Source organism: Hevea brasiliensis, chromosome 6 (genome assembly GCF_030052815.1).
Source record: "Hevea brasiliensis isolate MT/VB/25A 57/8 chromosome 6, ASM3005281v1, whole genome shotgun sequence".
Lineage (NCBI taxonomy): Eukaryota > Viridiplantae > Streptophyta > Magnoliopsida > Malpighiales > Euphorbiaceae > Hevea > Hevea brasiliensis.
Window position 1 is genome coordinate 102,810,135 of NC_079498.1, and position 21,875 is coordinate 102,832,009.

The 21,875-nt window shown below is 29.9% G+C and overlaps 2 protein-coding genes and 1 non-coding gene across 8 annotated transcripts; 1 reads left to right on the plus strand and 2 right to left on the minus strand.

Moving 5' to 3' along the window:
* Window positions 1–2,220: 2,220 nt before the first annotated feature.
* Window positions 2,221–2,327, plus strand: LOC131181064 (small nucleolar RNA R71). The gene has a single exon (XR_009149691.1). It is a non-coding gene; the product is annotated as a small nucleolar RNA R71 (small nucleolar RNA).
* Window positions 2,328–7,207: 4,880 nt separating this feature from the next.
* Window positions 7,208–15,070, minus strand: LOC110652801 (proline-rich receptor-like protein kinase PERK2). Of its 6 annotated transcripts, none has more exons than XM_058148931.1 (17): window positions 14,873–15,070; window positions 14,251–14,634; window positions 14,077–14,157; window positions 13,871–13,941; window positions 12,886–12,965; window positions 12,178–12,328; window positions 11,687–11,842; window positions 11,360–11,453; window positions 10,776–10,871; window positions 10,569–10,631; window positions 9,773–10,096; window positions 9,503–9,589; window positions 9,349–9,419; window positions 8,993–9,069; window positions 8,743–8,899; window positions 8,240–8,422; window positions 7,208–7,351 (listed from the first exon to the last, which is right to left on the minus strand). In XM_058148931.1, exons 1-17 carry the CDS (start codon window positions 14,904–14,906, stop codon window positions 7,232–7,234), a joined length of 2,229 nt encoding a protein of 742 aa, XP_058004914.1. In that variant the 5' UTR covers window positions 14,907–15,070; the 3' UTR covers window positions 7,208–7,231. The 6 variants fall into 6 exon arrangements, with proteins under 6 accessions (XP_058004914.1, XP_058004913.1, XP_058004915.1 ...); XM_058148930.1 differs by having other exon boundaries at window positions 10,545–10,631; XM_058148932.1 differs by lacking the exon at window positions 13,871–13,941 and having other exon boundaries at window positions 10,545–10,631; window positions 12,886–12,958.
* A 3,203-nt stretch (window positions 15,071–18,273) lies between these two features.
* Window positions 18,274–20,905, minus strand: LOC131180697 (proline-rich receptor-like protein kinase PERK1). Its single transcript, XM_058148060.1, has 3 exons — window positions 20,509–20,905; window positions 20,099–20,163; window positions 18,274–18,357 (listed from the first exon to the last, which is right to left on the minus strand). The coding sequence occupies exons 1-3, from the start codon at window positions 20,903–20,905 to the stop codon at window positions 18,274–18,276; spliced, it is 546 nt and encodes a 181-aa protein (XP_058004043.1).
* Window positions 20,906–21,875: the final 970 nt, after the last annotated feature.

Genomic DNA, 21,875 nt, shown 5'->3' on the forward strand with positions numbered 1-21,875 from the left:
GCCCAATCTTCATGAATGACCTACAAAAGATAAATAAATGTCACTTTTGAGTTTAATGAGGGTAAAAACTAAAATGAGATGAAATAGAAAATTAATAAACTAAAAAAAAAGGATACGCTTGGGTTGCCTCCCAAGAAGCGCTTGTTTAAGGTCTTAAGCTTGACCTTCCTTTCAAAGCTCATGGTGGTTGGAATTGGAAAATATCACCTCCCTTCACAATAGGTGCTGAAATGAATTTATACTTCAACCTTTTCCCATTATATGTGAAAATACCTGTTGCTTTGTTCAGAATCCCAATTATATCTTGAAGATTATTCTTACAAACTTTAGATGAATCTCCTCTTTTGAGTGATTTTGATGGAGGCTTGAGCTTAACTTTTGAAGCTTCATTGTTAATGAAATGAGATGGTGAAGCTGACTTTTTCTTTCGCACTTTATGCTGATTGCATTGCATTGGAATAGCTTGATTTTCCTCTAGTTTAGTAACTTTAGTTTCAGCATCATGCTCTATAACATCTACCCTATAACAAGAATTCATCACAACTGGTTCCTTGGAATGTTGGAATAAATTAAACTCTATTTCCTCCTCCCCCACTGTCAACTTCAATTTCCCATTGTTTACATCTATATTAGCTCCTGCAGTGGCTAAAAATGGCCTTCCAAGTATGATGGGCGTTCTTACATCCTCCCCATCTCTAGTACAATAAAATCCACTGGAATGAAAAACTTCCCAACTTTTAATGGTACATTCTCTAAAATCCCAACTAGATACTTGATAGATCTGTCAGCTAACTGCAAAGAAATAGTTGTGGGCTTTCGATCTCCAACCTTTAACTTCTCACATATGGAAAGTGGCATCAAGCTAACACTAGCCCCCAAGTCAATAATGCTCTCTCAATACTTGTTTCTCCAATGTGACATGGTATGGAAAAACTTCCAGGATCTTTCAGCTTAGGTGGGAGCTTGTTCTGCAATATAGCACTGCACTCCTCAGTAAGTGCAACAGTTTCATAATCTTCCAACCTTCTTTTATTTGATAAAATCTCCCTCAAAAACTTAGCATAAGAAGGCATTTGAGAAATGACATCGGTGAATGGAATGTTGATATACAACTTCTTCAAAACTTCATGGAATTTCCCAAACTGCTTATCTAATTGTGCTTTCTGAAACCTCTGAGGAAAGGGCAATGGTGGCTTGTATGGTGCAGGAGGCACATATTTCTCTTATATTTTCTTTTTATCTTCTTTCTCTTCATTTGCTTCCTTACTAGCTTTAGCTTTAGTTGAAGTGGATTCACTCTCACACTCATCTTTCTTTTCTTTCAACTTTAATTCAATTTCGTGTTCTTCCCCTATTACCTTTCCACTTCTTAAAGTAACAGCATTGCACTGCTCCTTTAGATTCTTAGGTTGGCTAGGAAGCTTCCCAAAAGCTTTACTATTTGAAGAGCTAGCCTGTTGAGCTATTTGATTCTCTAATATCTTGTTGTGTGTTGCCATTTGATCTACTTTAGATGCTAATTGAGAAATCATATCTTGTTGATTTTGATGGCTCACAAGTAGAGTCTCAATCATAGCTTCTAATCTAGCTGTCTTGTCTGGTTGTGCTTGTTGTGGTAGAGGTGAAGCAGGTGCATTTTGAGGTTTAGGAATCCCAGGAGGAGGACCTCTATTTTGCTGAAAATTCTGATGTTGTTGATACCTAGAAGGTTGCTGAAAATTTTGGTGTTGTCCTTGTCTACCTCCCCAAGAAAAATTGGGGTGGTTTCTCCATGCTGGATCATAAGTTGCAGAAAATGGGTTACCACCTAGTCTTTGATTGTAGTTCCCCACATAATCCACTTGCTCACTTGAAAAATCTTGATTAAGTGTAGAAAAATCAGCTGCACAATTGACATTTGCAGCTCCAACTTCTACTGAATTACTAGAACCTCCAGCTGAAGAATCTACTTTCATGCTTAGCTTGTCCATTTTTCTTGTCAAAGCATCAAACTTAGCGTTAATCATATTCATGGCATCAAGCTCAAACATACCAGCTGGTTTCTTGATCTCATTCCTCTCACAACTCCATTGGTAGTTGTTATAAGCAATTTTATCTAGAGCAGAAAAAGTTTCATCTTCAGATTTCTCCATAAGATCACCTCCAGAAGATGCATCAATTGTACTTCTAATAGCTGGTGAAACTCCATTGTAAAAGTGTTGAACAAGCATCCACTTAGGAATCCCATGATGTGGACATCTCCTTTGCAAATCCTTGTACCTCTCCCATGCTTCCTACAAGCTCTCATCATCTCTAGGTTTAAAAGAAGTCAGCTCATTTCTCAACTTAGCTGTCTTGCTTGGTGGAAAATATTGAGCTAAAAATGCTTGAGAAAGTTCATCCCATGTTGTGATAAAACCTGGTGGCAAAGAATGTAACCACTCTCTAGCTCGGTCCTTCAAAGAAAAAGGAAATAATCTGAGTCAAATTGCATCATCAGAAACTCCATTTATCTTCAACATATCACTGATCTCAAGAAAAGTGTGCTAGATGCACATGTGGACTTTCACTTGGACTTTCCCCAAATTGTGATTGTTGTACCATCTGACAGAGTGCAGGCTTCAGTTCAAAATTATTAGCTTCTACTCTTGGTCTTGTGATACTTGGCATGAAATCCCCAATGTTAGGATAGGCATGATCCTTCACAGAGCGGTTGTTATTGTTGTTAGCCATTTCTTCTTGTAATTGTTCTTGCTCTTACGCTCTTTCTTATTGTTGTTGAGCTTTAATTTGAGCTTTTCTCCTCTTAGATTTTGCTCTTAAAGCTTTTGCTATCTTTTCTATTTCTGGATCAAAGAATAAATTGATTTCTTCACTTTTTGTCCTTCTCATAAAATAAAGCACCTGAAAAACAAAATAAACAAATTCTCAAAGTAAAATGGTAAAAAGAAAATAAAATAAAATGCCCAAATTAACCAAACAAACAATTGTTCAATATCAAATAAAAATCAAATCCCTGGCAACGGCGCCAAAAACTTGGTGGGCGTATCCGCAAGTATACGGTTCGTCTCAAGTAATAAAGTGATGAATCAAGTATCGTTCCCATGAGGATTTACCGTTTGAGTACCAAACTATGAATGAAGCGATTATTTGGGCTAATGATTGATGAATAAATGGTAAATGTAAATAAGCAAGGTAAATTGATTAATCTAATAGGAATGGGTAAAGAGCAAACAAATAAATTCTAAATATGATTTACAATTAAACTAAATTAATAATGGGTAATTTAAATCAAAGTCTAATTATGTTAAAAGTGATTCCAGAGTTGGGGGTTTATGCATAAATTAATTGAGATTTGTCTTGGGTATTCCAATTTTAAGGGAAAAATAGAGTTTGAAGGAAATTGATTCTAAATTCCTTTGATATATTTTTCAAGCAAACCAAAGTGTGTTCTAAAATAACCAAACCTACTTTCGTATGTTATTTGATTACTTTAAAATCCATTAAGTTTTGTAACCAATAATTAATTCCTCTTAAAATCCTAGTTTATTTCTAAATCTAGGTGATTTTAAGTTCCAATTCTTGATTATCTATCAATGACTTTCACCTTTCGGTCCTTCAATCAAAGAATAACACAATACCCAATGGGTACCAACATTAGGTAAGTAAATCAAGCACACAAGGAAGGAATCAAAGCTCGTATTTATGTAAAATAAGGAATAACCAGTCCAAATCCACAAATTAATCTAAAACATATTTCCCAACTCTGAAATCTAAAGAGTTTACTTACTCATAATGGTTTTTACAAGAATGATTGATGGAAAAGTAAAGAAAAACATGATAAGAGGGCTAAAATAGAAAAACCCAGGTAGAAGAACCCAAAACTCTAGTTTATAGAGCTCCAAAAAATGGTTGCAGCAGCTCCTCCCCAAGAGAAATGGCGTTTTCTCTCTCTCTCTATTTATATTTCTTTTCTTTTTGTTTCTTTTTCCGTTTCCTTTTGTGGCAAAAACTAGAAAATGATGAATTTATATGGTCCCAAAAAGTTGCCCTAAAAGTAAATAAGAGCCAAGGAGTGGATAGGAAATGAGGTATAAAATTATCCAAGTCAGCAGCATTATTCACGTTTTGGCAGTCTGCTTAGGGTACGGCTTAACCCTAAGCAGCTTCTTAGCAAATTTCAGCCTCTGGTTGCACTGTCTGCTTAAGGTTAAGCAGACCCTCAGCAAATCTCGGCAGACTTGGAGTAAAATGGACTTTTCTGCTCATGCTTGACTTCCAGCTTGACTTGTGTTGCACCTTAAGCACTGCCGCTTTACCCTAAGCAGGATCTTAAGCAATTCTCGGCAAGTTGTGGAGTAAAAGCTTGAATGTGTAGGATTTAAGTCGTGCTTGACTTTCAGCTTGAACAGGCTTAAGGTTAAGCTTATATGACATACCCTATGCAACATTATAAGTAAAGTCTTAAGCAAATTTCGGCTAACTTGCTCTTTCAAAGCTTGATTTCTTCAACTTTCCTCCATGATTAAAGAATTCCAAATTTCTTCAAATCACTTCCTAATGCATTCATTGATCTTCGATTTGCCACAAAATCCTATCAAAAATAACAAAATTACAAAAATCAAATATAAAGTATCTAAAGTTAACAAATAAGCTAAAATAAAACTAAAAACATAAAATATACTAAATATAAGGGCAAAATGGATGCAAAACTACCCTAAAATGCTTATATGAAATGAATGTAACAGTGCTCCACCTAAACCTTCTACAGCTGAAGCACCTCAGGCCAAGAAGAGCAAGAAAAGAGTTAAGTCTATGGTGTCCAATCCATATCAGACACTGGCTGCTGCCCTTCAAACCCCATCTAATGAGGATGAGCCACAGGAGCATGAGCCTTTGGGTGACCAAGTTTCTCAGCCACCTACTGCTAAACCTTTTAGGAAGAAGATGGTGCCTTCCAAAGCTATTCGAAGGAGCAAAAGACTTAATGATTAGAAAAGAATCTGCATTTTTAGTTTCCTATCTGCATTTTTAGTTTACTAGTATGTTTACTACTGTTGTTGAATGCTCTTTCAGTTTGCTACTGTTTACTTTACTGATTTTAAGTTTGTGCTAACTTGATTCTTTTTGGATTAATATCTCCTGTTTCCTTTTTAGATGATGACAAAAAGGGGGAGAATGGAATGGATGTGTGCTTTTGTTTTGGGGAAAATGGATATGTGCTTATACTTTGAAAATGGAAGTATGTTTATGTGCAAATTATTAAGTTTAACATTTTGCATATTAAAATTGTGAATATCTGATGAACATGCTTTGTAGCATAAATTCAGGGGAAGTTTTGTATAGTTGATAATACTTTTATTTTTTTGGAACTTGTGTGCATATATTTAGGGGGAGTATTTTCCGCATACTAACTTGCTTGGTTATACATAAACTTACGCACACTTTTATTTATTCTTGATTGATGATTCAATTAAGTTTTGTCATCATCAAAAAGGGGGAGATTGTTGACCCCGTGTAGCTCAAAATGAGCATCGATTTTGATGATAACAGAACTCAAATAGAATCTATCTAACTCAATTTTAAGTGATGTGTAGATTCTTTTTCTTATTCATGAAGAATCTTTGAAATTGCATCTAAAGAAGAAGAACACTCAAAGGCATCTCAAGATGAATCCAAGTTAAAAAAGAACAAGATTATGAAAGCCAAGATTCAAAGTAAAGGTATGAAAGTCATAGAGTTAGAAATTGAGTCTTAGGACTTGTGTAAAAAGAATAGATGAAAGTTTAGTCAAATGGAGCTCAAAATTAAATTTTTCTTTCAATTACTTTATAAAATTTTCTTTCATCATGACCTTGGTTATTGCTATTGGAATATATATTTTTAAGGTCTAAATTAGATTTTTAAAGATTACAATTTGAAACAGGCATCTGGTAAATTAGTTTGCTAACTTGTTTGCTAAAATATTGGTTTGCTAATGTGTTTGCGAAAACACTAATTTGCTAACTAGTTTACTACTGTCGCCAAAATTTCATTAGTTTGCTATATGATCAGATTTGCTTAACTTCGCAAAAAAAGACAAAATAAAGGCTATTTTACCTAGAACAGAGTGTATAACATTCCAAAAAGGTTTCAAACGGTTTAAAATGATTTGGGACTATAAATACACCTTCTTTACTTCATTTTACACTTGATGAAAGCTTACAATTGCACTCTAATCTTGATTTTTCATTTATTTCTTTCATTCAAGAGCTTTAAAGTATTTGAGCTACCATTGGCAAATTAACTCATCTCTTCTTTATAGTTTGATTTATATTGAGTAAGAGTGAGTGTTAAAAAATTAAATTGCACTTAAGAAAGGTTGAACAAGCACCTATTGAAGCTTAAGAGTGTGAGTGCTTGAGATAGCACTTGTCAAGGGTTCAAGCTACCTTGGTAAAAGCTTGGTCTTGAAAAAGTTGTAAAGGGCTTTTGGTCTCTTGCCTTTAAAAGAGCAAATAATGGAGAGAAGACTCAAAGAGGGTTCTTTGAGAGAGTGGATGTAGGCTAGTTAAGCTGAACTATATAAAATCATTGTATTTGATCTCTCTAACCTTAATCTCTTTACTTTTATGTAATTTAATTTCTATGCATGATATTGAATGATTGATTGAATAGATTGAGTTGATATACTTGAAGATATATTGAGTAGGTTAAGAAATTGATTGAATATCTTGTGATGCATATTATGTCAAAAATTGCTGTAAATATTGATTGAAGCTTGAACTGAAATTTAGGGACACATTATTGAAACATAAATCACTTTCACAATACATAAAAGAGCACCTAGTTGAACAAAACCACAATTTTTCATTAGGCTACAAGTAAGGGCTGAAAATTTGTAAAGTCCAATTCACCCCCCCCTCTTGGACTGTTTTGGGACAACATTCTTCTCCCTAATCAATTTAATACACTATTTTCTCATATCAGCTCTAACTTGAGCATTGGAGGTCCTCACCGAGTCCATGCTTGGTGGACCTCTGACCCTTTTATTTTTTGTTTTGCAAGTCTATACTCGCAAGAAATTTCTATAAACCGCAGCATTATTATTATTATTACCACGTAGTAAATAGTATAAAAAAATTGATACAAAAAATAAATAGGAGCTCACAAGATTTTTTTTTTAAAGTGAGGTTAATTCACAATACCAGTACCAAATAGGCTTATTAAAAAAAAAAAAAAAAAAAAAAAAAAAAAAAAACCCAAATTGGCTTTAAGAGTCTGAGGTTTCATAAGGTAATGGAGCATATGGTGACCCTTCGTATAGGTATTTGTTATCATTTCTGACCCATATATTCTTCGGTTCCATATTTCCTTTAAGTACTTCAACTATCTGCATCACAAAGCACGCAATCACATATGGAATTATTAGTTAACATATAAAATTATCAACTCATTTTTACATATATACTAGATTTTTAAATCTTATATTTCAAATATTTTTAATTAAAAATTTGTGCCAACACTTTAATAAAAATCAATGACCATAGAGATGATCATAATTTCTCTTAAGTAATCAAAATCCTTGAAGTTTGAGAGAGAAAGAGAGATGAACAAAAAAATTAATAATGAGAAAAATGTACTGTAGATATGTAAAATAATAATACTTGATAAGAAATTAAATAGATAGAATATAACAAAAATATAAGTATGCATTTAATTAAATATGTAAACACAATAAAAGTAATTAAAAATAAAATGCAAAATATTTCATTGTAAAAATATATTAAAAAAACTCTCTCTAATAAATAATCGAAATCAAACAAGTATAACATAAATTTAATACTAAAATTATAAATAACAAGTTCCTTAAAAATATAAATAACATAAAAATTTATCAATAATCATGTGCAAAGGATAAGTATTATATTAGGATCATAATTAACAGTAAGAAAATAATTAATATTAAATCATTTTTTAATTATAGTCACCATGCACATGCTTGAGATCGAGATTGTGTATACTTAATTATGTTATATTTATTTATTGGTTTTTGTATTTATATATTATCTTTGGTGTTGAAAATCTTGTGTAACACAACTTAAAATAATACAACGATTTACAAATAAATTATGTATAATATAATTTGAATATATATATATATATATATAAAATCAACCTTGCATATAATGAATATCTTGCTAGTCTAAATGTAAGGCAGATAGGACATATAGAACTCAAAAACAAAAATAAAAAATCTACTTCGAAGTTGTGAATTTACCTTGCTTATTTGTGGGCGTAACTTTACAGGTTTATATATACAAGCTGTTGCACAATAAATTATCCGAATCATTTCATCTTTATTGTATTTTTTATATAATTTAGAATCAAAAAGACTTTCACAATTTGCTGTGCCCAAATCTTGTTTGTCGGACTCCAAAATTTGTTTGAGTAGAGGCATTGCCTGTGAATAATCAAAATCAATGCACAAAGGTTAAGCGTTTTAATAGGAAAAAAAGGAAAAAATATATTTATTAAATTTTTAATTTTCTTGTTAAAATTAAAATTTTTGTTTATCAATTGTTAAAAAAGATATAAATATTTTCTAAAATTAATTAATATTTTATATTTAAAAGGATTAACGAGGAAAACAATTTTATCGCCAATTGACATAATTATGTAGATTCAAACAATATTCTTTTTTTTCTTAAGGGAAAGATTTGTAACTAAGAATTAGTTTACTGTTTAGAGTAGCTTGAATGGAAAAAAAAAAAAGTTACGTACCCAAACAGCCAAGTAAATATATCGCTTGCTTTTCTTTTTAACACAGGCTTTTTTCCCTGTAATTAGCTCCAAAAGAACAATGCCGAAGGAAAAGACGTCGGACTTATCAGTAAGATTCCTACTTTCGCCAATTTTGAAATACTCAGGAGGGGCATAACTGCACTTAAAGAAAGTGTGCATGAGAACAACCTATTCAACAAATTTTCTCTGAGAATGGAAATTTAGCCAACAAAAACAAAAAGAATATTACCCATAAGTTCCCCTTGGTTCAGTGGAAACATGAGTAGCATAATCTGCAAAATCTTTGGAAATTCCAAAATCTCCGATCTGAAGGAATAAAAAAAACAAATGATAGCTGGAAGTACATTTATAGAAGTAAATGTCATTTAATTTAAATTGAAAACGAAACAAGTTGAACGAAATAATTTGCTATCATCTTTTAAAATTGTAATTTTATATTTTAAACCACGATTTCACTGCATGTGTTAATTAATTAAGGATTTTTTTTTTAGTGGCTGCAGTGAGTGATCAAAGGCCAATCATTTGTGATTGACGTTACTTATAATTAATTCACCAAAATTTGATATATAACTCATACATACATACCTTTGGATCAAAATTATCATCTAGAAAAATATTACTATTTTTAATATCTCGATGAATGAGTCTGGGTGCACCTAAAAATATGTGAAAGGAATGTGAAATTCAAGAGATCAATACTATAAAATGGAAAAAAATAAAATAAAAGCCAAATACTCACAGTCCTCGTGCAAATATGCCAATCCTTTTGCGATACCCAAGGCAATTTTCATTCTGATTGACCAAATGATAGTATTTTTTACCTTCCCTGTAAGGAAACAATATAGCTTCATCATTTATGATCTTTTTGTAAATATTTATAAATTAAAGGAGCAAATACTTCATCTTTTCAACAACTCTAATCAGCCTAACCTGATTTGCATGTGTAACACCGATGATCATCATGCACTCATAAAATTTAATAGTAAATTAAAATTAGAAAAGTACTCACCATGTAAATTAACTTCCAACGAATTGTTGGAAACAAACTCATAAACAAGCAATCTATCAGCTTTATCACCGCAATACCCTACCAACTTCACAATATTCCGGTGACGGATGCGGCTAAAACTTTTAACCTCATTTTCAAATTGAAGTTGCGCAATTTCCTCTCTATCCATATCAAAATGACGTCTAAGCTTCTTAATTGCAACGACTTTACCATTTGGAAGTGTTCCCTTATAAATTTCACCAGAAGAACCCATACCAACGCGGTTATTGATTTTGAAATCATCAGTTGCGTTTGCTAGTGCTTCAAAAGTATACCTCACAACACCTGGATCAAATGGTTACTCAAGTGGCATCACAAAACACAAGAATAAACATAAATATTCTAAAATTTTCTATTCTTAGTATATATATTTCATAGGCAACAAATTTTATTCATAGACAGCCAGGAAACCTTGAAAGGGAGAACAAGTTTAAGGTCAACCAAAGGTACCAAGAAAACAAAACCTGAGATAAATATTCTTTTATATCAATACTTATAAAATCATTTATCGTACCCATTAAATCAATAATATATTTAATTAATCAACTCTAAACATACTTTTTTTAGTTAATACTAACTAAATCACTTGATGCATTTTTTTTTGGATAAGCAATTTGATACATGTTTTTGCACACGATTATTTTGAATTTACTAAATCAATGTATTTCTTCTATAAATAGTAACTTATAGTAAATATAAATAATAATTATTTTAGAACTATAATTTGTCTAACCTAAATTTTCGTTGTAAATGATACCTTCCTGCGTGTCGTCGACATTAGTTGCTTGCGTTGGAATAGCTCCTTCCTCTTCTTTTTTTACTAATTGAAAATAAAATAGAATCAAAATCAAGAACTTTTTTTTTTTTGATAAATATAAATTTTATTGAAAATAAATAAAGGGTAATAAATAAATCTAGCCAACACCAATATATATATATATATATATATATATATACACCTCACCTCCTTTGGGTTGGCGATTAGCGTTTCTCATCCTATTGAACAACCCGGTCAAGAAAGAGCCACCCATGGGTGCCGGCGAGATTTCTTCCGTGTGTGCTGTTACAACACTAGCTTGGGATGAGAGACGGAAATAGATATACCGTTTGTGCAAACAAATTGATATACTTCTTTTATGATAATGTAATCACTATTGCTTATTTATCTTTTACATTAATAGAGGAATTCTATAAAAAAAAAAGTAATATTAATATATTAATTAATTAGATAAATATCATCATCATTATTCATCCCTTTTCTTACCTATTCTCTTTAATAAATTTTTAATTTAGGATTGTATGCATTTCTAATTTTTTAAATCGAATTAAAGAATTAAAGTTGATAAAAAAAATAATATCATAAAGACCGAATTGCATTGGATTAAACTTATTTTACCATTTTGATAAAATATATATATATATTAGGATTTTTCTTTTTAAAAAATAAAAGTTACTCTCACTTTGTCATTAAGTTATTTAGTAAAGATATCGATAAAGAAAATGAATTGACATTTTAAAAATGATATTGCAGTTTTCATAAGAAAGGACCTTCATATGCAGCACGCGGCCATCGCCACTTGTTGTCGTTTTTCTCATCGCATAAATTCTCTAGAGGCAAATTCCCTTCAAGAGCTAGAAGTACCTACATGGCATAGCAATGATGAAACTATTATAAGTCAACTATGTAATCTCTCAAAGCTTGCGCAAAATTCAGACAAAAAAGCTTGCACAAAATTAATTGAAAATAGAATTTGGAATGTGTAATCTATTTATTTGGCTTTTTTATTGGTTTTTTTTTCTACGGACTTTAATATTATCAGATAAAATTTATTAATATATATCAATTACTAACATAATATATGAAAGAATTTTTACCTTTTTCATTGATGGACGAAAATTTGGAGATTTATTTATACAAGCTTTAGCACAAGAAATCATTCGATGCATTTCTTCATAGTTAAATGTTGACAATTTGAGATCTACAAAATCTGTATATTCTCCGGTCAAAGCTTTTTTAATTCGAGGATTTGCCTACAAGACATTGATAAATTAAAAAGTATTTGTTAAGTCATATTTATATCAAATGTCAAGTTCAAATTTATTTACATCAAATAAGAAATTTTATGCAAAGTTTTATTTTCTTTTATTAAATATAAAATGGGTGATCAATGAAAGTTACATGTGAATTTGTATTTAACTTAATACCAAATGAGTTTTTATCTTTCTTTTTGGGGATTGGTTAGGGAAAAAAGCTTTATTTTAATAATGGTGAGTTTTGTATCTTAAATAACTTTCTATTATATTTTAGTTATGTACTAAATATCACAACTTTTATATCACACTACTACAGACTAATAGAGCCATACCCAACCAATAATGTCGCTGCTTTTATCCATGGATTTTCTCTCATTCATGGGTTTTCTCCCTGTAATTAGCTCTAAAAGCATAACACCAAAAGAGTAGATATCTGACTTATCAGAATACTTTCCAACTTTTGTTGTCATTGGATCTGCATAACTACAATTGAATAAGCATTATAAAAATTCATGTTAAGATTTTTTGTTTAAGAAATTAAATTCTTATTCACTAAATAATGCCTCATTTCCTTTTTTTTTTTTTTCTCTGTTTTCATTCATATTTTATTTTTTTAACTATTTTAAAAGTAGACCATAATGGCACTTAAAAAATTAAATAATAATAACAATCGTAATATAGTTAACTAAAGATCATTTGGACCAAAAAGTTGATTGATAATTATATTTAAACATTTTAATTTTAAGATCTCAAACTTCAACCAAAAATCAATTTAAGGAAATTGATTTTTTTTTCCCACCTGAAATGCAAAACATATGCTAATTTGATCAAATTCAACAATGGTTGAAAGTTAATATGGACAAAAAATCAAAATTTCTCAATTTTATTTTAAAAGTGGAATATTGGATACAATTTCTACTAATCTTAAATTTTAAAATATTTGATTCAAAATTAAAATGTTTGAATATAATTATCAATTATAATAAATATTTAACTTTTAATTCAATTCGCCTCAACTATATATATATATATGCACTTACACTTGGGTTCCCTTATTTGTTGTTTTGGAGACGTGAGTAGCAGCATCCGAAAAATATAGGGCAAGTCCAAAATCTGCAACCTAAACAAAATGATTGAAGTAGATTATATATAATAGGTGTAGCTACTTCCTCAATTAAAGAAGAAAATTCAAATCTAAATTTAATTTCATCAATAAAAACTTTAATTAAAAAGGTTACCTATTAAATTTGGCCATTATAATTGGCCGATTAGCTTTAAAAACATATGTTGTTGGCATATGTTTCGGTGGCAAATGTCCAATTCTGTGGCTATGACTAATCATCCATTGGCCATTGTCTCAAAACCATGGGATTATTATTATTATTATTATTATTATTATTATTTTGAAATAACTGATAAAAAAATCTTTTAAAAGAGACGGTAATTATTCAAATTAAATTATAATACTAAATTAAATTATTTTTAATTTTTAAGAATAAGAAAAACAAGAACAATAACAACATAATAATTGAATGATAATCAATATTATGATAAAAATAATTATTTTTTTAATTAATTATATATGTTAAGATATGTATTAATGTTAAATATAATTTAAGTGATTAGAAGAAAAGTAAAATATTAATATAATAACATTAAAGACAAAGGTTATAATATAATTAGCAAGCCAAAACTAAGTGTGACGTGGCAATTTCAAGAAAAAGTTTGACTTGTTTTATATATATATAATTTTTTTTTGTTGAAGACAAAACACACGTACACACTAGTTAGTAACGAAAATAGATTACTATTAAAATTATGACAATTTTAATAGAGTCTTATTCTCATATAATCCACATTCATATACACTCCACAATCGATGTGGGACCCTAAAAGACTAGCCCATTGGCAGATGGCTCTACTTCTATTTTTTTGCTAGAGACTCACGCACACCAGCCCACAGGCAGATGAGCCTACCTCGATTTTTTCACTACAGACTCACTCAACTGATATAAATTATCTTACCTTTGGTTCAAATTCATTATCAAGAAGAATGTTATCTGGTTTAATATCTAGATGTATGATTCTAGGTTCACCTGAAAGAGATACGAGCACAATAAAATTTTGAGAGGAAATAAATTAACAACAAAATGAAAAGGAAAAGTATATTAAGCCTCAGTGGCTAAAAAGCTTAGCAAGCAGTGAATGAATATATTCAATTATATACTCACATTCTTCATGCAGGTATCTCAATCCTCTTGCAGAGCCTATGGCAATCTTCATTCTTTTTTGCCAGTCCAAAATCTCTCTTCCTACGATACCATTTTCTTATTTGTAAGGTATTAATATGTCAGATTTATTATATGTGCATATGAATATATATGAGGGCAAGAAAAAGGACTCACCATGTAATTTAGATCTCAAGGACTTATTGGGAAAATACTCAAAAACAAGCAATCTATTTGCATCTTCAATGCAGTAACCAATCAGCTGAACAAGATTTTTGTGACTGAGCTTGCTAATGATCATGATCTCTTTCTCAAAATTTTCTTCCGACTGTTCATCAACAAGATTTTTAAGTTTCTTAATAGCACGGGTTGTACCATCTAGGGATCCCTCATAAACTTGACCAAAACCACCCTCGCCAAGTAGGTAGTTGTTGGAGAAACGATGAGTTGCCTCTGCTAGTTGATCATATGAATATTGCCTCAGCCCAATATCTTTATAATTCTCAGACGCAGATGCAAGACTTCGATTCTCCTCAGGGGATGAGCTAGATTCACTCGGATCTGTACTTAGTAAGCAAATAATTAACAAAAGGCCTCGACTAGTTAGTTGAGAAAGAAATATGTGCCTATATATATACATATATACAACCATCCAACATCGTAATAAGAAATCAAATGATTCTTTCATGGACATTAAAAAAAGGAGGATCAATTTTATCATGGAGGAGCATAAATACAAGTTCCATGGCACTATTACTATTTGCACTCATCATACAATGTCAGCTACAACAATTAATACCTTTAGTTTCATTGCGGCGATCTGCCCCGTTCATTCTGTATGGAGCATCAGAAATTGCAGAGTCGCTAGAATTATATACACCACCACGACCACTACAACAAAAGCCGGTGACAATATCGGGGCAGAAAGGTTCTTGCAAGTAATATACAGTCAACGGCTTATGGGCCTAAATAATGATTTAATGCAGCACTCATAATAAATCCATGGCAATGTTAGCCATATTTTAAGTTAAAAAATAACAGTCATGTTTTCATAATATCATTTTAATTAAATTTAATATTTGAATGTTGTTGTCCATGATGACCTGAATTAGCTGAATGTTCTCATGTTAATTTTTTTCAAATTTTTTTATTAATAAAATAAATTACTTACAAAAAAAAATATTGTTGTTTATTAGAGAGAGTGGATAAAATAAGCGTCAAAAGTCTCCTATACCATTTATTCTCAGTTGACTTTCGTGTCCACTTTTACAGGTTGTTTCTCAGAAATTATTTCATTTATAATTTTCCGTTGTTTTAAAAAAATAAAATATATTAATTTTTTTAATTTTATTTTTATATTTATTAAACACAATAATTATTTATATAATTTTTTATATTAATATCACTTGAAATTTAAATTAATTCAGTTTTTCGTTGTTAACTATAATTGATAACACTAAATTTTCATTTTAGTATAATTTTTTTTTTAAACTATCCATATGTGTTTTAATTCAATTATTAATTTTAATTTTAATTCTTATAAAAAATCAAATTAGAATCCAAAACTGCACACCTTTAATGCTTAATTATATGTAGGTCCATAGACTATTTAACTATTTTCTTTACCATTTTTCACTTGATCATTGGCTCTAATTAGAGGCAAATATTAGCCCTTTAATTAATTTACAGGCTATTGAAATGGAATTTCACCGTCAAAAGTCAATCATTTTTAATTAATTTTTATAATTAAATCTGAATATATATATATATATATATATATATATATATATATATATATATATATATATCACGATTAATTTTATGTACAGTTGGAGGCTAATAAAGTAGAAGGGTGGGGTTGTTACGATTTTTTTTTATCTTGGAATCCAAGTTGCTGTTTAAAAATTAAAAATGGGAACCGACATGGGCACATGATCATGATGGCAAATTGGCAATGGATTCCAATAATTTCTTATAATTATACAGCTGTAAAGTGGAGTGGCGAAATTTCCTATAATTTCTTGAGCCCATATAGCACAAAAAAAAAAATGATAATAATTTCTCTTTCTCCGCGTTCCGGCATTTGCGCCTGATTTCTCGCCTCTTCGATGGAGATATATTATTTTTTAAATGTTAATTTAATGAATACTGAACATTCTCTATCTAAGTATCGCAATATATGGATTAAATATTAAATTTATCAATTAATTTTAGTTTTAAATAAGATAATTTTGTGAGCACGGATCTTTTTTTTTATGGAAAATAAAATGTAACCTCCACCACATAAAAATTCACCCAGTAAACTCCATTATATATATATGGATCACTCCAAAAAAGAAAAAAACTCAGTTACAAAGTGCATAGCTTACGACAAAAAAAAAAAAAAAACCAACAAAACCAACGGAAACACAGCCAAAGCTAAGTCAGCTGAAACCTTGAGGCCACAAAAGTCAAATGGCACCGCAGGATTGATTAGCTGGTCGCAATGAGTGGTGGGGCAGTTATGCAAATTTTTCACTAAATTAGTGATGGATCTACCACCCTCAGAAGAGAAAAACATGGTAAACAGAACCATTACATCACAACGGAAGACTCTTCTCCAATGCCCAAATTGCCAAGGAACGCAAAATGAACTATGTACACCACCCGATCGTGGGAGAATAATCAGACGAGGAAAGGAGCTCCCCTTGTCAATAGGACAACGAAAGTCATTGGATTGGCGGAGGAGACGCCCTAATTAAATAAGTTTCTCATAAATTAATTTGGATTGGGAAACTCCATTGGACGACGAGCTCTCACGACTCTGGTACGCTATTTCAATTTTTTAATTGAACCGTACGTCTGGCCTTATGTATGTGTTGATGAAAGTCTAGCTTAGTGGAGGGGCCACGCCCATTTTAGTTAGCTCAAAAATTGGGGCTTATTTAGTTGAATTCTAATGAGATTCATTATTAACTTAGGTCTGATCTTAGCTGTTTCTTGTGATGACAGTCAAGTTTGACAGGCTATTGATCAAGTAATCAAGTAGTCTAAGGTAAGTGCCGTGCCCAACTTCTCCTCAATAAGACTTATTTATAGGAAAAATTATAATTTAATTTTTTTATTTTAATAAAATTAATTATTTAATTATTTTATTTTAAAAAATACATTAATTTTTATATTTTTATTTTATTTACACTTTAATTTCTTTATTTAATTTATATAAAATTTTCTATTAAACAATACATTCAAAAAAAAAAGAAAAATTACAGTTCTAGAATTAAAAAAAAAAAGGGTTATATATAGTTTACTTGTTACGTGCCTTTCACCGCACTGTCATCAGTTATTTGTATCGGAATTGCTCTTTCCTCCGTTTTTACCAATTGAAAATAAAAGAGAATCAAATCAAAGAACTCTTTTTTCTTTTTTCTTTTTTATAAATATAAATTTTATTAATAAATAACAAGAATAAAAAAATTTTGATAAATCTAATAAGACCGATAAATCTGTCCCATAACAAGCAATCAAGAATTTGATTTTATTTTTTTTATATTCAGATATAATTATAAAAAAAAATAAATTTAAGTTTTAATCAGAGTTAAATAAGAAAAAGTCAATTACTAATTGAAAATAAAAAATAAAAACAAGAACTTGATTTCATAGTATCTAAACTTTTTGGTTTTGTAAAATAAAGCAACACAAATTTTCAGGCCCCCAAAAATTTTAGAGCATAAACACTTTATATTTTCAGCAGACCACGTTGCTGAAAATCAATTTGTTGAACTAACTACTTGTCTAGCGACGCATTATAATCACGGCTGCAGACCTTATTGTTAATGGGTTTTAGCGACCTGTTTGGCGACAGAGACGTTAGTCCCTTGCTAAAAATCTGTTTTTTCCATATTAAAATAAATAAATTTAAAAGAATAAATTAATAATTTTAAAAATCCTCACTAACCATGTAAATGATATGGTTAACAATAAATTAATAAATAAAATATATACCTATAAAATTTTTTTCCTATTAAAGTCAAAAAATATCACAAATTACAAATAAATATTTTAATTATAAACCATGTAAATAATACGATTCACAATGAATAAATCATCCTTTCTGATTAAAAAAAGTAATATAGACCAATAAAACAACAATACAAATTAAATATAATTTAATAACATTATTCATTAAAACATATCACATAAATAATTTCTTCTAATATCTTAAAAACAACTGTGTAGGAATATGTTGTCATTCCCATCCCATTTATTCTTTAGAGGAATATGTCCTTCAAGAGCTTCAACTATCTGCAAGACATAGCAAAGTTAAGAAGGTTATATGTCTATCATATATATAATCACCCACTTTTTGAATTCTTTAACAGATAATTAATTAATAGCAAAAAGAGTTTGAAATGAATATGCTCATTGATAACATAACATACGACTAAATTTTTACCTTGCTCATTTGTGGGCAAAGATTTAAAGGTTTATACACATAAGCAGCAGCACAATAAATCATTTGCTTCATTTATGATCCGTCATAAGTTTGCAATTTTAAATCAAATAGAACTGTGCATCGCCCATTCATAGCTAGTTCAATTCGAGTCCTCGCTTGAATATTCATCAAAAGAAAATATTTATTATTTTTCTCAATCAAAATTGAACTTTTTCTTTTCAATTATATTTGCAAATGTATGCTAAATTTAGACAGAATGGATTTCAAATAGAGCTAAATAACAAAAAAGGATCTATATAATCAATCCCAACTAATAAGATTATTATTTTTTTAATTATTTCTAATAACTTATATTTTTTAAATAAAACTTAAACTTAATAATCCTTCCCTCTTTCACTCTCTGAAAACCATTCTTTCTCTATCTCTCATTGTCAATGAAAGATAAGAATAAAGTCTTCTTCCATTTCATCTCTTCTTCCATTTCATCTTTCTTTGCTAAAGATAGGCTTTGTAATAATAAGATTGCAGAACCTTGATAAGAATAAAGTCTTCTTCCATTTCATCTCTTCTTCCATTTCATCTTTCTTTGCTAAAGATAGGCTTTGTAATAACAAGATTGCAGAACCTTGATTTTTGAAGATTGTGTTCCCTAGAATTGTGCTTTCTAATGTGGGTTTCTGTTATTCTCTGAATCTGTGAAATTGAGGCTTGGTGAAAAGATTGAAACTAATTTTGAGTTTTGAGATTTCTCTTCACGGAATTGTGGAGATTTGGAGATGGGCTTCTATGGGAAAATTTGGTTCCCATGGTTCATAAAATTTTGGAAGTGATAGAAAAGGAAAGATGGAAAGATGAAAAGATGATGACTTGTAAAAATCATTTATTGAAAATTATAAATTAAGAGAAATTCTTATTTATACATGATTTATCATAAATTTAAGACATAAAATGTATAATAGGATTTAACTTAGATCTTATATGTTTATATTTTAGATTTTATGATAAATAACAGCCTAGACAAAAATATCCAAAAATCAAAAGGAAAAAGTTTTTACAAAAGAGAAAAATAAAACCCACAATATACCAAACAAGCACCTAATTATCAAAAGATATACTATATATTATAGATTAATGACGTAACCAATTAATAATATTACCGCCTTTCTCATTAATATTTCTACCAGTAATCAGCTTTAAAAGTATTACACCAAAGGCGTAGATATCTGATTTTTCAGAAGCTTTCTTATTATTCTATGTATCTGCATAACTGCATTATAAAGAAAAAAAGACTAAAAGCCCATAAATGAGTTCTTTCTCTATTTTTATTTCTTTTGTTTATGAATTTCAATTAAAATTTATATCCAAGACTTAACAGTTCTATTAAAGCTTTTGATTGTATTTTTATTTTATTTTAACTACTCTAAAACATAATTGCAGACGTTAAAAAAAAAAAAATCTTACTCATCAGTTTCCTCAGGTTGGAAAAACATGATAAGTCCAAAATTTGTAACCTGAATAAAAATTAAGGTTAGTAAATTAATGGAGAATATATTAGAACCAATCATATAAAAGTTTTTATAATTTCTCTACCTTCGGCTCAAAATTGTTATCAAGTATAATATTATTTGTCTTCATATCTCCATGTATGATTTTACCTGTACATATAAAGAGTAAAAAACTTTAATAGGAAATATATTAATGAAAAATTGTTATCTACACCAACACAGAAAAAAAAATATAAAACCTAGAAATTAGCAGCGAATATATATATTAATTTAATTTTATACTCACAACCTTCATGCAGATGTTTCAATCCTTTTACAGAACCAATGGCGATTTTCATTCTTTTTGGCTAGTCCAATGTCTCCGTTCCTACAATCTCATCAATTTGTAAGATATTAAAATCATGTATTTATAGCTATGCCCAAATACTTATGTGTGAATATATACGAGGAAGCATGAAAGGGACTCACTATGTAAATGATATTTCAAGGATTTACTGCTGGGAACATACTCTAAAACAAGCAATCTATTGAGATTTTTGTCAATGCAGTACCCCATCGGGTTAACAATATTTGAGTGATTCACACTGCTAATATCCTTAATCTTCTTCTCAAATTCTGCTTTCTGCTGTTTATTTGGAAGGTCTTTTAGTTTTTTAATGGCAAAATTGACTTCTCTGGGTAGGAGTCCCTTATAAACTACACCAAAAAGACCCTCGCCAAGTATATTGGTCTCGGAGAAACCTGCTGTTGCCTTTGCTAGTTCTCTATAAGTAAAACTCCTTGGCTTATAAACTTTAACACTTCCACTGGATGAAGTTTCTCCAATGGTGTTAGTTTCCATGGTTGGTTTTCTCCTGGGTTCAACGACATTGTTAGGAAGCTTCGGCACCATAGTCTGGAGAAGTTCGACATTAGGGTTATCTAGATCAAGGAAGAGAATGGTATATTAGAGCAGTGTTATAAGATAGGGCAATGTCACAGGAAAATCATCACCAAAGAGAATGGATCAAAATGGGCAATGAACTAAACTAGAATCTATAGGTTTGGTTTGGTCCAATTTCAAGTCAAAATCCCATTTTTTTTTTAAATATTTTTTTTAAAAAAATTTATCTATTAAATTTGATCAAAATAGAAATAAAACCCAAAAAGACCAAAATAAAAATCAAAACTGAAATTAATGTGAGAATATGGTAAATTGTAGTGGTACTGAGGAAATTGTAGTCGTTGTCATCCCATATATCTTTAAGAGGAATGTCCCATTTATCTTCTTCTAGAGCTCGAACTCTCTGCATGTAATAGCAATACTAAAAAGGTTATTGGTCATCTATGTGTAATCTCCCAATTTTGAGTTCTGTGACAGACAAACAATAAGTAATAGAGTCTGTGATATGCATTTTTTTTTAACCACTGGGATGTGCCAATTAGAAAAAATAATATATACACAAGATGCAGCTCAAATGATCATTCATCGCATTTCCCCTCTATTATACTTTTGCAAATTAGAATCAACAAATTTCATATATTCTCCCTTCAAAGCTTGTATAATTCAAGGCTTTGCCTGAATATTAATAAAAGAAAGAGTTAATTAATTTTTATATCAAAATTAAACTTTAATTTTCTACCATATTTATAAATGTATACTAATCTTAAGAACTGGTTACAAAATAACTAATTGATCAATAATCTAGCATGTAGAATTTTGTTGGCAATTTGGAACTACACCTACTATATATGTTGTTTAGTTTTTAAAATTTAAAATAATAATGGATTTGGATTTGATTTTAGTATAAATTATTGAATCAAAGTTGATTTATTCTTTACTTAAGAATTTTATTGGAGTGAAATTAAAATAAAATCATTTT

What these genes read in the sequence shown, in the direction of transcription:
- LOC131180697 (XM_058148060.1), bottom strand. Translation starts at nt 20,905, where the DNA reads ATGGTGCCGAAGCTTCCTAACAATGTCGTTGAACCCAGGAGAAAACCA. An exon ending in TTTAGAGTATGTTCCCAGCA is followed by an intron (nt 20,164 to 20,508) that starts GTAAATCCTTGA and finishes TTATATGTACAG; the next exon opens with GTAAAATCATACATGGAGAT. An exon ending in ATAACAATTTTGAGCCGAAG is followed by an intron (nt 18,358 to 20,098) that starts GTAGAGAAATTA and finishes TATGTCTTGCAG; the next exon opens with ATAGTTGAAGCTCTTGAAGG.
- LOC110652801 (XM_058148930.1), bottom strand. Translation starts at nt 14,906, where the DNA reads ATGAACGGGGCAGATCGCCGCAATGAAACTAAAG. An exon ending in ATGATAATTTTGATCCAAAG is followed by an intron (nt 9,070 to 9,348) that starts GTATGTATGTAT and finishes TTATTCCTTCAG; the next exon opens with ATCGGAGATTTTGGAATTTC. An exon ending in ATATTTACTTGGCTGTTTGG is followed by an intron (nt 8,423 to 8,742) that starts GTACGTAACTTT and finishes GATTATTCACAG; the next exon opens with GCAATGCCTCTACTCAAACA.